This window comes from Theobroma cacao, chromosome 7 (assembly GCF_053813885.1).
Source record: "Theobroma cacao isolate CCN51 chromosome 7, ASM5381388v1, whole genome shotgun sequence".
Taxonomy (NCBI): Eukaryota; Viridiplantae; Streptophyta; class Magnoliopsida; order Malvales; family Malvaceae; genus Theobroma; species Theobroma cacao.
Window position 1 is genome coordinate 8,604,185 of NC_142645.1, and position 15,011 is coordinate 8,619,195.

Sequence of the window (15,011 nt, forward strand, 5' to 3'; positions counted from 1 at the left end):
ACAGCTTAGGGCTTGTTTTTCTTGGCAAGACACAAGTGTAAACACTGGAACAAAGGAAGCATTCAAATATTGTTAATTACTTTATCAGCCCGTTCCCCACTCTTGTGCCGAAGAGGAGAATCTTAGTCTTCCGTCTTTGTCAATGTTAGAAATTGGCAATAAAGAGGAAAAAAAGAAATAATGAGATAATAAAAGGGGAATAAAATAACCAAGGATAATAAAGCTAGGATAACAATTAAAATTATTATATCAAATCTTAAAATGGAAAATATACAAAAGTATGAAAACAACACATATACATTATGTTTAATTAAAATTATTACATTATAAGTGTTGATGATGATTCCCTATATCATGCTTAGTTTTATATTTTTATAATTCATTGATATATTGACCACACAAGAAAACGGGGTTTAAAAAATTTAAAATCCACAAAATATTCGATAAAGAAAACGAGGCAGAGGGGAGGGGGTAGTAGAGGCCCCCGCCGCCCAATAATTTTATATTTTTTATAACTTACCTTTATTTTTTAAAAAATTTTATAATTTTGTCTTTATAAAATTTTTAAAAAATTTTTTTAACATAGTTTTATTTTTTTGAAATTTTATAATTTTGTCTTTATAATAATTTTTTATTTGGTGAGGTGTCCACAACAATTAGTCAATAATTAATTTTAATAAGACCAAAATAAAACCAATTGCCATAGAATTATTCCCAAATCCTACTTCTCCAAAACTTCACAACCGCCACTCTTGTTCTCTTTTCTTTTTACCAAATATTGTAGAAACAAAAAAAAAATCATTTTTTTACACCTTTTTACTTGCTAGTATTCACTGTGCAGAAGACCTCTAATCAGTAACTCAATTTTCATATCATAATAATTGATAAATTTGGCTTATTTACTTATTTTAATTTTAATATTTTCAACTTAAAATTTTTTTATTTAATAATTTCTATTTGGTGATTTTGATTTAGGATTTACCGTTTTAGTCGTTTGTTGTTGAAAGCAGCAAACCAAGGATTTGATTAAGCATCTAAGATTAGTTATTACTTATTTATTTAGGGGATGCTTCATTGCTTTCCTACAAATTCTTTGTGCTTTTTTTTTTTCCTTAGATTCTTGTAAACAATTAAGTTTTTTTATTTGAGATTGCTTCCTCATTGAATTGTTTATTGATATTGTATTTAATTTTTATAATTAATTTGAGGGAATTGCTTCCCCATTTAATTTTTTATAGATAACCCTTAATATTTTTAGGAGATCACCTCCCATTGAGATTTTTGTTATTATATTTGTTAATTTTTATTTGTTGTTAAGTTTATCTAGAAATTGAGATTATTATCATTATTAAATGATTTATGATCATACTAGTTTGTTCTTTTAAGTAAATTATTAAGATTGATTCATTTGAATAATTTTTAGAATTTATTTGTGTAATTTTCATATGAACTTTTTCCATTTAAGTTGTTTTATATTTTTGTCAAACATTTAACTGATAGTATGAATATTTTATAGATATTATGGTCTTTGTCCTCCAAACGTGAAATCTTAGCTCTATCACCGAATATAAGCGTTCTAAGCCTAATAGATTTCCAATCGTGTGAGATACTTTTTACTATGAGAAAAAGAATGGTAATTTTTATACCTTTATATACACGATAAGTAACTTTGACAAGGGGCTGCCATTTTTCTCCCTTTGACACTAATTTATTTCTTAACTATCTATCACTTGATTCATTAATTTAATAGCCGGTTTCTATGAATTCCAATTTCTTAGCAATTTAAAAAAGATGACTTCCGCTAACTGTGTCCTTTCAATTAGACTTTGTTAGACTCGGACAGCTTAGGGCTTGTTTTTCTTGGCAAGACACACAATTGTAAACAATGGAACAAAGGAAGCATTCAAATATTGTTAATTACTTTATCAGCCCATTGCCCACTCTTGTACCGAAGAGAAACTTTATCTTTGTTAGTCTTCGGTCTTTGTAAATGTTGGAAATTGGTAATGAAGAGGAAAAAAATGTAAGATTCTTGTAAGTATTAATTCTTTAATTAACAATGCTCATTATAACCTATACTTTCACCTTTATTATTTTTCTCTTTGACAATTTCAAAAGTTACAAAAGAGTTGCTTATGGATTGGGTTGAGCTAAACAAGATTACTAGTCTCAAGTAATTTATACAAATTAGAATATACTTTGAGTTAAATCTAAAAATTCAATTTAATTTTAACTTAATTATTAAATATTTGTTTTTAATATGAGTTCTTAAAATGTAAAAGTTTTAATTTGTTTCATGAAAAAGGCAGTCAATTGAAATATTGTTCCTCTTTTTCCCTTTTTCATCATCAATTTGATGAAATATGGGTAGGAGGGCCCTCAAAAGGTTACTTTCAAGATCTATTAATATAGAATTTGGTAAAAGAAAAAGTATTAATATAGAAATAAAAAATCAAAAGGATGCAATAAGTATAAAACTTGGTAAAAAGTGGAACACTTATAATTTTGTTCAATTTGTTGACCCAAAAGCTTAAATTCTTGCCTACAAAGCTCACTTGCATTTATTATATTTAAGGTCGCTAGAATTAGTCTAAAAGCCATTGTGCTAGTCCATTATAGATATTAAATTAATCTTAAGTTAATGGGTAAGTAACTTCCATAAAAGGGCTCCCGTTTTTCTTCCTTTGACACTTAATTTCTTAAACTTTCAATCACTTCATTCATTGCCCCACTACATTGGTTGCTAAATGAATTCCGATTTCTTTTTCTTTCATGCCTTAACATTTGAAAAAAGATGACTTCCACTAAATTAGACTTTGTTAGATTTAGACAGCTTAGAGCTTGTTTTTCTTGGCAAGATAAACAAGTGTAAACACCAGAACATAGGAAGCATTCATAAAACGTCAGTCTTCGGTCATTGTCGACGTTGGAAATTGGCAACGAAGAGGAGAAGATTGTAACATTCTAGAATTTTTAAGTAGTAATTCTTTAATTCTACAATACAAATTCTATAAAAATATTGTCTTCATGGATTCAACCTATTCATAGTCATACCTTTTGTGTCCTTGGATTACTCTTTTAATTACCAACTTCGACACATGCATGTACTAGTATTGAAGGAACGAGCATCAATTAACGCAACGATGCAACAAGTTAACTGAGTTAATTCTTTCTTACTTTGCCTCAACTCCAAATACAACTTTATGGGAAACATCAACTTCCTCCTCTCTATTATGGTTGTGGTGCTATTGAGTAACACTGTGGCTACTTTATCTACGGAGTCACTCAACATCGTCCATGACCAATTGGCTCTTCTTGCGCTAAAAGCCCATGTCACTCATGACCCTCAAAATCTATTAGCAACAAACTGGTCTACTACTACTTCTGTTTGCAATTGGATTGGTGTCACTTGCGGATCCAACTCCAGTCATCAAAGAGTCACCGGTCTTAATCTTTCGAACATGGGTCTTATAGGCACCATTCCGCCTCGCTTGGGAAATCTCTCTTTTCTTACTCTGCTTAACACCCAATTTAACCATTTTCATGGCTCATTGCCCGTCGACTTGGTTAATTTGTCTTGGTTGAAATATATAAACTTTGGAAACAACAACTTCAGTGGCCAAATCCCATCATGGTTTGATTCCTTCACTCAACTTCAGAGCTTGTTTCTTAATGATAACAACTTCTCTGGTGTTATCCCGTCTTCTTTGGGTTCTTTGTCAAATCTTGAGAAGTTGTTCTTACAGGAGAATGATCTGGAAGGGCATATTCCTATAGCAATCGGAAATCTTTTTAACTTGAAATGGTTGAATTTGTCAAATAATCAACTTTCAGGTTACATATCTTTCTCAATCATCAATATATCTTCTTTACAAATATTGATTTCAACACTAATAATTTTATTGTAGGTCAACTTACCCCGGCTATATTTGATCACCTTCCTAAATTACAATATCTAAATTTGGAATCCAATCATCTTTCCGGTAAAATTCCAACCAATCTATTCAAGTGCCAAGAGTTGAAAATTTTAATTTTATCTCGCAATGCCTTGGAGGGAAGTGTGCCTCAAAAAATTGGAAATATGACTACACTAAAGGAGTTGTATCTTAATGGGAACAGTTTAACAGGTACGCTTACGATGGGTCTTCAGATAAGTTAAAATGATTAATTAGCTGGCAATTTATTTTTATTTTTAGTTCAGATTTATGATTTTGACAATATATTTTCATTTGTGGCAATTTATGTTAATTTGTTTTCATTTAGATTGCGTTTGAAAATCTGGTATTGTTAGATCTCTAATGAGTGGTGGATTTCAAAACAGTATTATTTGATCCATGAGAAAATTGCTTTAATAATTCATGATAAAAGAAATTGAAAAATGTTTTGTGTGTGTACATGTAAAGGTGTTAATGGGTCGAATCCAATTAACGCTTTTAAAACTCGATCCAACTCGTCCTTATAAATTATATTTATTATTAAAATATTGAAAATATTTATAAATTATAATATATTTCAAAATCAAAGATAAAAAAATAATTATTTATTAACTAATAATATCCTGAGTTAGGTTCTCACCTAGAAAGCCATGTCTAAGCATAGCTTGAGTCGGGCCAAGCTCATGAGCTTGGACAAATAGCTTGGCACGTGGATAACTCTAGTTTAAATATCCATGTGCTATGAGAAGAAGGGTAAATTACCCCCACATCCTTAAGTTTTGATCATAAAATTTCAATAGGAAATTTTCCTACCTTACAAAAACTACATTGGAAAATCTCAGGTCCCATTCCTTTCTCAATCTTCAATATTTCTTCACTGCAAATAATTGACCTCGGATACAACAAGCTCTCTGGTCATCTCTCCTCGAATACGTTTGATCAACTTGCTATGTTACAAGAGTTTAGTTTGTACCGCAATCAAGTCTCTGGAAGAATTCCCACGAGTTTATTCAAGTGCAAACACTTGGAATATTTATTCTTAGATGATAATCAATTGGAGGGGAGTGTGCCGACCGAAATTGGGAATTTGACTTCGCTTAAGTTTTTGGCTCTCCAAAACAACAACTTGGAAGGTAAACTAAAGTCCCTACTCATTCTTATGCTTAGTGCTTAATGATCTGATCTGTTTCACAAACAGTATATATAACATTTTAATTTCTGAAAAATGAAATTAGTCAAATTTATATAAAAAATTTTATTTTGATCACCTTTGTTCTAAATTAAAATTATGTTCTAGTGGACAACATCTGTAAAAAAAAAGAAACAGTAAAATACTAACAGATGAACTTTCTTGCTTCAAAGTAAGTAAATCATTGTTACACGGTAATTGACCTGAAATAGATAGTAAACTAAAACTGGGCAGCCAAAAGTAAAAACTTAAGGGGAACATTCCTATTTGCAGGTGTAATTCCATCAACTATCAGGCGCTTGACTCTTCTTACCTATCTTGATTTTTCTTCAAATAATTTGACAGGTATCACCTTTCTACTGCTTTTTATCCAATTTATGCATATAGGCAACGTTTTAAATATTTTAATAATATCTTCATTCTTCAATACAAATTACATAACCAAACAATAGAACGATTTGTAATTAATCGAATGAGAAAGAGGGGAAGAAAGAAATTGGGTAGAAGAGAGGGATGGATGAGATGAGGAGATGGAGACGAGGCTAGGAGAAGGAGAAGGAGAAGGCCACAAGGGAGACAAGGCAGAGTTATTATATAAAACACTAGCGGTTAAATGTCGCTTTAAACCTAAGAACATATGAAATTATCCGTACATTAATTAACAATGAAAAAAGAAACACAATTTCTTAGTTGAGAGTTTCTTTTATTAGATACAATAAGACTAAATGTTGACTTAAAAGAAAAAGAAATAATTAATGAAATGATTGATTTTATTGTTAGTACTCAAATATTATTCAGTTTCATTACAAATGTTTTATTTTCATTTTTATAAAGCAACTTTCTTCAAAGAATATTCCAACTCCTAACCTTTGTTCTTGTTGCTCCAAGGACGGTTACCAATTCTACCACATTCGTTGGTTTGGTTCTTCGTTACAAGAAACAAATTAGTTGGAGAAATCCCTGCCTCAATTTGCAATGTCAGCTCCCTTAAAGATCTCGACTTGTCTGAAAACTATTATTTGGGTGGATTCATTCCAAAATGTTTTTGGAATTTAAGTTTCTCTCTCTTTAACCTGAATTTACAGAAGAATAACTTCCATGGTATATTACCAGCTGGAATAATATTTCCTAAAAGTTGTTTTTTGAGAAGTTTCCGCATCAATAGCAATCAATTCGAAGGGCCAGTGCCACAATGTTTGATCAACTGCAAGGACTTGGTAATTCTAGACCTTGGCAATAATAACTTCAATGATACCTTTCCTAAGTGGTTAGGAAATTTGAATAACTTACAAATTCTTGTCTTGCGATCCAATAGATTTCACGGTCAGATTGTCAGTGCTGAAGTTGCATCTTCCTTCTCTCTCTTACGGATCATTGATATATCCCATAATGACTTCAGTGGTTGCTTGCCTTCAAAGTTTTTTGAAAGTTTACTTGCTATGAGCAATGGGATTGAAAAGATAACTGGACCAATCTACATGAGATATGAATATTCTAGCAATATAGTGTATTACGATGACTCTTTCATTTTCACAATAAAAGGGTTTGAGTTGGACTACATGAGAGTCTACACGTTTTTGGCCATCATTGATTTTTCAAATAATCGATTTAATGGACAAATTCCTGAGATAATCGGAAGACTTCAATCGCTTTTTGCCCTCAACCTCTCTCACAATAGTTTAACAGGTCCTATCCCATCCTCGTTAGGAAACTTGTCAAATCTTGAATCATTAGATCTCTCGTCAAACAGACTTGAAGGAAAAATTCCAGCACAATTAATAAATCTTGAGTTCTTAATGGTATTAAACCTTTCTTGGAATAATCTCATAGGACCCATTCCTCGAGAAAAACAATTTGGTACCTTCTCAAATGATTCCTACATCGGAAATTTGGGTTTGTGTGGATTACCATTATCAAAGATCTGTGATAATGATGAGGGTTTGGAACCACCTCCAGCAATATCGGATGGGGATGATGACATCACAAGAGCATTTAATTGGAGATTTGGTACATTGATAGGGTATGGATGTGGGCTGGTGTTTGGATTTATCACGGGATACATTGTGTTCAGAACCGAAAAGCCATGGTGGTTCATAAGGATGATTGAGAGAGTTCAGCAAAAATATGGTACAAGGATATATACAATAAAGTTAATGCTCTTAGGTGAGTTTAAGTACTTGTAAAATTATAAAAGTAGTGCTTAATTACTATTACCTTCTTTCATTTTAACAAGATGGAAGGTCCAGCACTGACAAGTTTTAACAAATGTTCTCAGGTTGGATGTGTTCCAATGAAGGATCAATACTCCCAAGGGAAGCTAATTTGTCCACTGAGACAATGCCAAAAATAGGATTTTGACAAGAAGGTGAGTTTTCAAGCCCTGTGTCGTATGGGTTCTACCATTCTATATATTGCGGTGGACTTTCTCATATATATTCTCGTAGCTTTTGTTAGTCAATAATTTCAGTTGTATTGGGCTTATCCTATTTGCTTATAGATGATTTTCATGTAATTTTGTTGAGATTATGTATGTATTTTCAACATGATATATATCTTCAACTATCCTATATATAACTCCATGCATTCTCACACTTAGTTGGGTTGTTTATAACCATTTGCAACTTTTCTTGAGCACATTATATCATCAATGTTAATTCTTTAAGTCTCTTGATGCTCACTGTAGAAGAAGAAAAAATGTTTTGACAGTTAAGGAGCACTGTTGTCCTTCAAATTGGACTCATTAATTTCTCAAATTGCTTTAGCATACCTTTTCTTCCAAGAAAACAATCTTTTGCAGTCAAATTACCCACATATTTCACAGAAAAGAACCTCATTAAAGCTTTGGAATCGATTATGAACCTGTTCCAAATTTTCTAGGCATTTTCTAGAGCAGAATAACTCACACTTCTTGAAATTAAAATTTAAGGATCCGGAAGAACTTCGGCAAGCTGAGAAGGTGCTTGAAAAGTGTTTAGCAAGAATACATACAAAACATTGAATCAGCACCCCAAATCACCCGAATAAATCAATATGACAATCCAAAATAGTAATTCTTTTTCCCTTTAAATTAAAGATCCGACAAAAAAACAAGTAGGGTAAAAAGCTCTCAATCATGTAAAACTGTGTTAACTAATTGTTAAATAACAGAAATGATTGACTGATGATAATTTTATTCAATCATATTCTACAGGCAATCTTATGCTTATAATTTCTCTCTTAATTTCCAAGTGGACTTGTAAAATATTAAGACTAATTCACAATGACAAATTTACTAGCAGCATCAGTGGACAACAACAGAGGAGAGGATTGATGAGAAAGAAGTTGTTGCCAAGCTGAAGAAATTCAAAATTAAATTCTTGAACAATGTTGAGCCGGTTGAATTGATGAATAAACCACCGCACAAAATTTGCTCATGTTTTCCAAAAATAAAGCTATTTGTCCTTCGAAAACTGTATTAATAAACTCAAATTTTCCTTATTATTCCAAAAAATAAAGTTTCAGGACAACCTTTTAGTTATATTTTTCTCCTTTTCAAGTGATCACTTGCTTGTGCAAATTTCATTTGCATTAACAAATTGATAATAACAGGTAACTAGAGATTAAAGGAACGAAATTTTGCAAATTATATGAAAGACTGGCTTACATGACTGTTGCTTTCTTCTGGTAAGCCCTAAAGTTGGATGATTGCCACGCAAAGACTCATTAACAGAACCATCAATTAGGAAATGGAGAAATATTTGGTTTCAAACCATATCTATGGCAGGATTACCCGCCATAGTAAATAAAAAATTTCATAAGAAAAAACAAACAATGATAGGTGTATGTCTCTGAATTATAAAATTTTGGGTGTAAGATGATATTGTTTTCCTACCCCATCCAGCCCCCACCATTTTTCTTGATGTTTATTGGCTTTTACATTAGGCTTGTGGGTACTAACTTCATTATCAGTATTTAAAAGGCCAATAAATTAGGGTCCCCTGACTTAAGGATAAGGTGCATTTAAGTATTGTCTTTGCAAAATTCCCAGGTTCACATACTTCAGCAAACTTAGTCTCTATTACTAAATGAGTGAATAATAATCAAGGGCGAAATAGAAGACAAAGATTTAAAATCAACAAAAATATCTGATAAAGAAAGTCTTGAAAAGAATATAAACAGCTTCCATATGTCTTCCATTGACAGTTTATTTCTTCACTCTTTGTCCCTTCCTTCATTGCCCCTCTACATTGTTTTGATAAAGGATTGCTAAATGAATTCCAATTTCGCCCTTGATACATCATACACAAGTGTGAACACTGGAACAAAGGAAGAAGCATTCATGACAAGTTTATTAGACTTTATGGCTAATAGAGAAGTGTAAGCACTGGACCAATTTTTGAAATAGCAGGAAGGTTGTACAGATTTTCCTCTGCTATAATCACACATGGCAGAAGGAAACTAAAACTCGATTCAACTGATCCGATGAAAATTGATAATATGTATTTTGGACCGTGAACTGAATAAAAAGTTACTTTAATTGTCGAAATCCGAGACAGTGAGGGTTCATATCCGGCACATATTATTTCTTGTCCCCAACTTAATAATTGTCAATTTTCTCAAAAGGTCCAAATCTTGATGAAGAATGAACAATTAACACTATTTACACCAAACCAAATTGTTCTGTTTTTCATTTTTTCTTAATTTGCCTCACCCAGACATCCTCAGGGATGGATTCAGAAATTTTTTTTGAGTGGTGTCAACAAGATAATAATCAATAATTGGACAAATTTCTATTCATTGATTAAAATTAAATATAAGCATCCACAAACCATATAAAGTTAAATACCAAAATTAAATAACCAAATAATATATCTACAAAATAAATAAAAAAAGACTCATAATTTCAAGATATTATTTGACATGCAATACTATTTTCTATGAGTTATATTCTGTTTAGGTCACAAACTATCAAATTAATCAAAAAATATTTTAACACAAAGTATTTAAAAACTTAATTTGCGTTGAAAATTACTAAATAAGTTGTTTTAAGAGAGTGAAAAACGCAGCCAAGGATAGAGGAAAAGAAACCTCACTACAAGTCTCAAAAGTAGGGCTGAAATTTTTGGGACGGAGAGGAAGACTAATTTGGGTTTTGACTCTTTTAATAAAATCGTAAATTATAGAGGAAATCTTTTTTATCATTTAGTATTTAAATATTAGAGTATAAATTAGTTTTTGATAAATTTACTTAGAGTCTTTGACCCCACTCCTTACAAAATTATAAAAAAAAATGAGTTCATTTGTATCAACAACAATATTAAACTCTAAATAAGTAATATGCTTGTACAGATTTTTAGCAATAGATGACACCACTCCTAGAAGGTTGGGTCAGCCCATGTTCATCCTCCCTGTTATCATTGTGGTGCTGTTGCATAATGTTTTTGTTGCAATATTTTCAAAATTATGTCTTTTAATATGAAAAGTTGTAAATGAAAAGTTATGTTTTTTCATATAAAAAGTTGTGACCATTCGATAGCCACATCAATAGAAAGGTTATTGTCATATAGTGTGACATATTGTGACTATTGGATTGTAGGCGATTTTCATATGAATAGTTATGTCTCTTGCTAAAATAAAATGTTGAAAAAATACCTCTAAATCCAGAGGTTATGAAAAGTTATATTTTCATAGTTCAAAAGTTTGGATATGAAAAGTTATATTTTGATATTGTAGCTAAAAAGTTATATCTTATGGAATGAATTGTCCTTCATAAAGTAATTATTGGAATAATACCTTTATCTAAGAATTGTATCTTGCAACATGCAGAGGTGTTTTAAGGCGTAAAGGTACCTTAATGAAAAAGTTGTGTCCTTAAAAAAGATTCACTTGTAAGTCTATATAAAAGACTTGCTGCCAACCATTTTGACACATCAAAAATAAACAAGACAAGCAAAAAATAAGAGCAAGAGCAACGTTATGTTTTGATTAAAATTCAAGAAAAAAACATAAACACTTGAGTTCCCATCATCTTCAGAAAGAGTCCAAATTCCTTATAATCTACTTGTTGCAAAAAGTATACTCTACGTCCAAACAGTTTTGAGACCCTCGAGTCTGTCTAGCGATCTATTCTCGTAAAGTGCAAGACAAAGTTAGATGTTGACTTCATTGTATCCAAAGGCTATTCGCATAATTTTCTTTTGTATACCGAGTGGTGAAGGTGAAATAAGTTGTAAAGATAACTTCTATTAAAGGAAAAGCTTGAAGTCAATTTTCCTAATTCCCTTTGAATTCCAACTAAACCCAACATACAATAATAATTTTAAAACTTATTTTTTGTGCGATTGGAATTCAAAATAACTTCACTAAAAGAGATGGCTACCAACATTGTCAAGTTAGACCACTTTGAAAGATGAAACTTTATTCAGTGGTAGCAAAAGATGCACTTCCTCCTTACAACTCTCAAGGTTGCTTATGTTCTAGGCACACCAAGATCTACCTGACGGTTTACCACCCATGAGGAATATTCAGCACCATATTGATCTAATTCCTGGTGCTAGTTTGCAAAACTTGCCTCATTATAGGATAAGTCCAAAGGAGAGTGAAATTCTCAAAGAGAAAGTAAAGGAATTACTGCGTAAAGGACATATCCAAGAGAGCATGAGTCCATGTGCAATTCCCGCCTTACTAACCCCAAAGAAAGATGGGAGTTGGAGGATATGTGTGGATAGCCAAGCCATCAACAAGATTATTGTTGGATACAAGTTTCCAATTCCTAGGCTAGATGACATGCTTGGTAGGTTACATGGGTCTAAGATGTTTACAAAAATTGATCTTCGTAGTGGATACCACCAGATTTAAATTAAACTTGGGGATGAATGGAAAATAGCTTTCAAAACGAATGAAGAATCATATGAGTGGCTCGTAATGCCATTTGGGTTGACCAATGAGCCTAGTACCTTTATGCGATTGATGAATCAGGTACTGAAACCTTTTATTGGAAAATTTGTTGTGGTTCATTTTGATGATATCTTGATTTATAATCGATCAAAAGAAAAGCATCTTTTGCATTTGCTCGAGGTATTAACGTTCTTACAGGAAAATAAGTTGTATGTGAATTTGAAGAACTACAGCTTCTTGACAAATAAGCTATTATTCCTAGGCTACATAGTTAGTGCAGATGGAATTCAAGTGGATGAAGAGAAGATTCAAGCTATTAGAGAATGGCCAACCCCAAAAACAACAACAAAAGTCAAAAGTTTTCATGGGTGGGTGACATTTTATGGTCATTTTATCAAAAATTTTAGTAGTATTGCAGCATCTATTACAGAGTGCCTAAAGAATGGGAAGTTTCAATGGAACAAGGAAGCTGCAACTAGTTTTGCGGTGCTAAAGGAGAAGTTAAGTATAACTCCCATTTCAGCATTGCCAGATTTTGATACATTATTTGAAGTTGAATGTGACGTTAGTGGTGTGGGGATAGAAGCTGTTCTTTTACAAAAGAATAAACCAATAGCTTATTTTAATGAAAAGCTTAGTGACGCGAGATGTAAGCGGACCACGTATGATAAAGAATTTTATTCTGTTGTACATGCTTTGAAGAATTGGGAGCATTATTTGGTCGGGGCAAGAATTTGTTCTGTACTTAGATCATGAGGCATTAAAGTACTTGAATAGCCATAAGCAAATCAATAAAGACATGCATGCCAGGTGGTCTCAGTTTCTCTAGAAGTTTCCTTTTAAGTTGAGGCATAAGGCGAGAGCACAGAATAAAGTAGCAAATACATTGAGTAGACATGCAAATTCGATGATGACTATGTGACAAGAAGTTGCGGGTTTTGATACAATTAGGGAATTATATCATACAGATGAGGATTTTCAAAATACATGGGGAATTACAATCATGATGGTTTTCTAATGCTAGGTAACTAGTGTTGCATTCCTAAAACTTCATTAAGAGAGAAGTTGATTAGAGACTTGCACGGTGGAGGTCTTGCTGGTCATTTAGGTCATGATAAGACGATTGTTGCTGTTGGAGAAAGATATTATTGGCCACATTTAAGAAAGGATGTAATAAGATTTGTGCAGCGATGTTACATATGCCAAATCGTAAAATGACAATACCAAAATACTGGTTTGTATATGCCTTTACCTGTTACAGAAAACATTTGGGAAGATTTATCCATGGATTTTGTGCTTGGATTACCTGGAACACAAAGAGGCATGGATTCTGCTTTTGTTGTTGTTGATAGGTTTTCTAAGATGGCACATTTTATCCCTTGCAAGAAGACTTCAAATGCAAGCAAAATAGCCAAATTGTTTTTCAAGGAGGTTGTTCGTCTAAATGGTGTGCCTAAAACCATCACTTCAGATCGAGACAGCAAGTTTCTTGGCCATATTTGGAGGACTGTGTGGAAGATGTTTAATTTATCCTTGAATTATAGTAGCACAGCTCATTTACAAACTAATGGTCAAACTGAATCAGTAAATAAAACCCTTGGTAATTTTATTCGTAGTATTTATGGAGACAGACTAAAGCATTGGGATTTTTCATTGGCATAAGCGGAGTTTGCTTATAATAGTGTTGTTCACAGTGCCACAAGAAAATTACCAATTTTTATTATGTACACAAAGTCGCCACAACATGCTTTTGACTTGATCAAGTTACCTAAAGTTCCTAGATTTAGTGTAGCTACTGAAAATATGGCTAATCAGTGGCAAGATGTTCAAGCAGAGGTAAAACAAAAATTAGAGCCAGCTAATGCCACATACAAGAGAGCTATAGACCAACATCGCAGAAAATAGATTTTTGAAGTACGAGATCAGGTGATGGTGTTTCTACGAAAGGAAAGGTTTCCAGTGGGAACTTATAGTAAGTTGCAACCTAAGAAGCATGGACCATACCAAATTTTGAAGAAGATTAATGACAATGCATATGTTGTGGATATGCCAAACACAATGAGAATTTCTAAGACATTTAATGTGGCGATATTTACCCATTTCATTCATCAGATGAACCCTTATATTTAGATATACCAGTAAACTCGAGGTCGAGTTTTTCTCAAGTGGAGGGGCATGACATAGATAGTCTAATAATTTAACAAGTAATTTTAATATTTTTCTTATTTACTATTTAGTATTTAGGGTTTTCCTTTTATTTTATTTTACTTGGACGACAAGTAAAATGGGCTTAGGAATTTACTTTTGTACTCCAAGGAAGCCTAGGGTAGAATACTTCCTTACTTTAATTTACTTTATTTGCACTTCAAGTTTAGGTTAAGTAGGATTAGACTATTATAAATAGCACCTTTAGGCTTAGTTTTTAGACAACTTAACTTATTTTCTTTGAATTATTGAATAATATTCTATTTTTCTCAAATTTTGAGTGTAAGTTTCTGTGTTGGAAACTTGGTTATCTATCTTAAAGGCTTTGTCAAGTGCAAGCTTTTGTTTTTCACACTAACTTGCTGCGTCACTCTCTCAATCATAAACCTACGGATGAAAGACTTTCATGGCAAAATCCCCGATAACTTTGTTAAGAGTAATATTTTGGCATATCTTGACCTTAGTGACAACCAATTGGAAGGGTTACTACCACGATCCTTAATTAACTATACCTTTTTTAGAATTTTAGATTTGGCAAATAACTAGTTCAGAGATACCTTTCCCCATTGGTTAGGTGTACTTTCAATGCAGCAAGTTCTTATCCTTATGTTTAATAGATTTCATGGTCCCCTGGATGACTCGATAGTTACACCTTCTTTTCAGTCATTGCAAATAATCGATCTCTCTCAAAATGAGTTTAGTGGCCTCTTGCCAACAAATTTCTTCCAAAATCTACATGCTATGAAATTTACCCGAAAAGGTAATCTTGCAGACGTACTCACAAGAATTCGTTATGAAAGTCCAAT

At 32.3% G+C, this 15,011-nt stretch overlaps 1 protein-coding gene across 1 annotated transcript; it reads left to right on the plus strand.

Annotated features, from left to right (window-relative positions):
- Positions 1-3,203: 3,203 nt before the first annotated feature.
- LOC148761624 (uncharacterized) lies at positions 3,204-7,482 on the plus strand. Its single transcript, XM_088808668.1, has 5 exons — positions 3,204-3,834; positions 3,909-4,127; positions 4,778-5,068; positions 6,013-7,287; positions 7,400-7,482. The coding sequence occupies exons 1-5, from the start codon at positions 3,204-3,206 to the stop codon at positions 7,480-7,482; spliced, it is 2,499 nt and encodes an 832-aa protein (XP_088664794.1).
- Positions 7,483-15,011: the final 7,529 nt, after the last annotated feature.

What these genes read in the sequence shown, in the direction of transcription:
- LOC148761624 (XM_088808668.1), top strand. Translation starts at nt 3,204, where the DNA reads ATGGGAAACATCAACTTCCTCCTCTCTATTATGGTTGTGGTGCTATTG. An exon ending in GTCAAATAATCAACTTTCAG is followed by an intron (nt 3,835 to 3,908) that starts GTTACATATCTT and finishes ATTTTATTGTAG; the next exon opens with GTCAACTTACCCCGGCTATA. An exon ending in CCAAAACAACAACTTGGAAG is followed by an intron (nt 5,069 to 6,012) that starts GTAAACTAAAGT and finishes TGTTGCTCCAAG; the next exon opens with GACGGTTACCAATTCTACCA.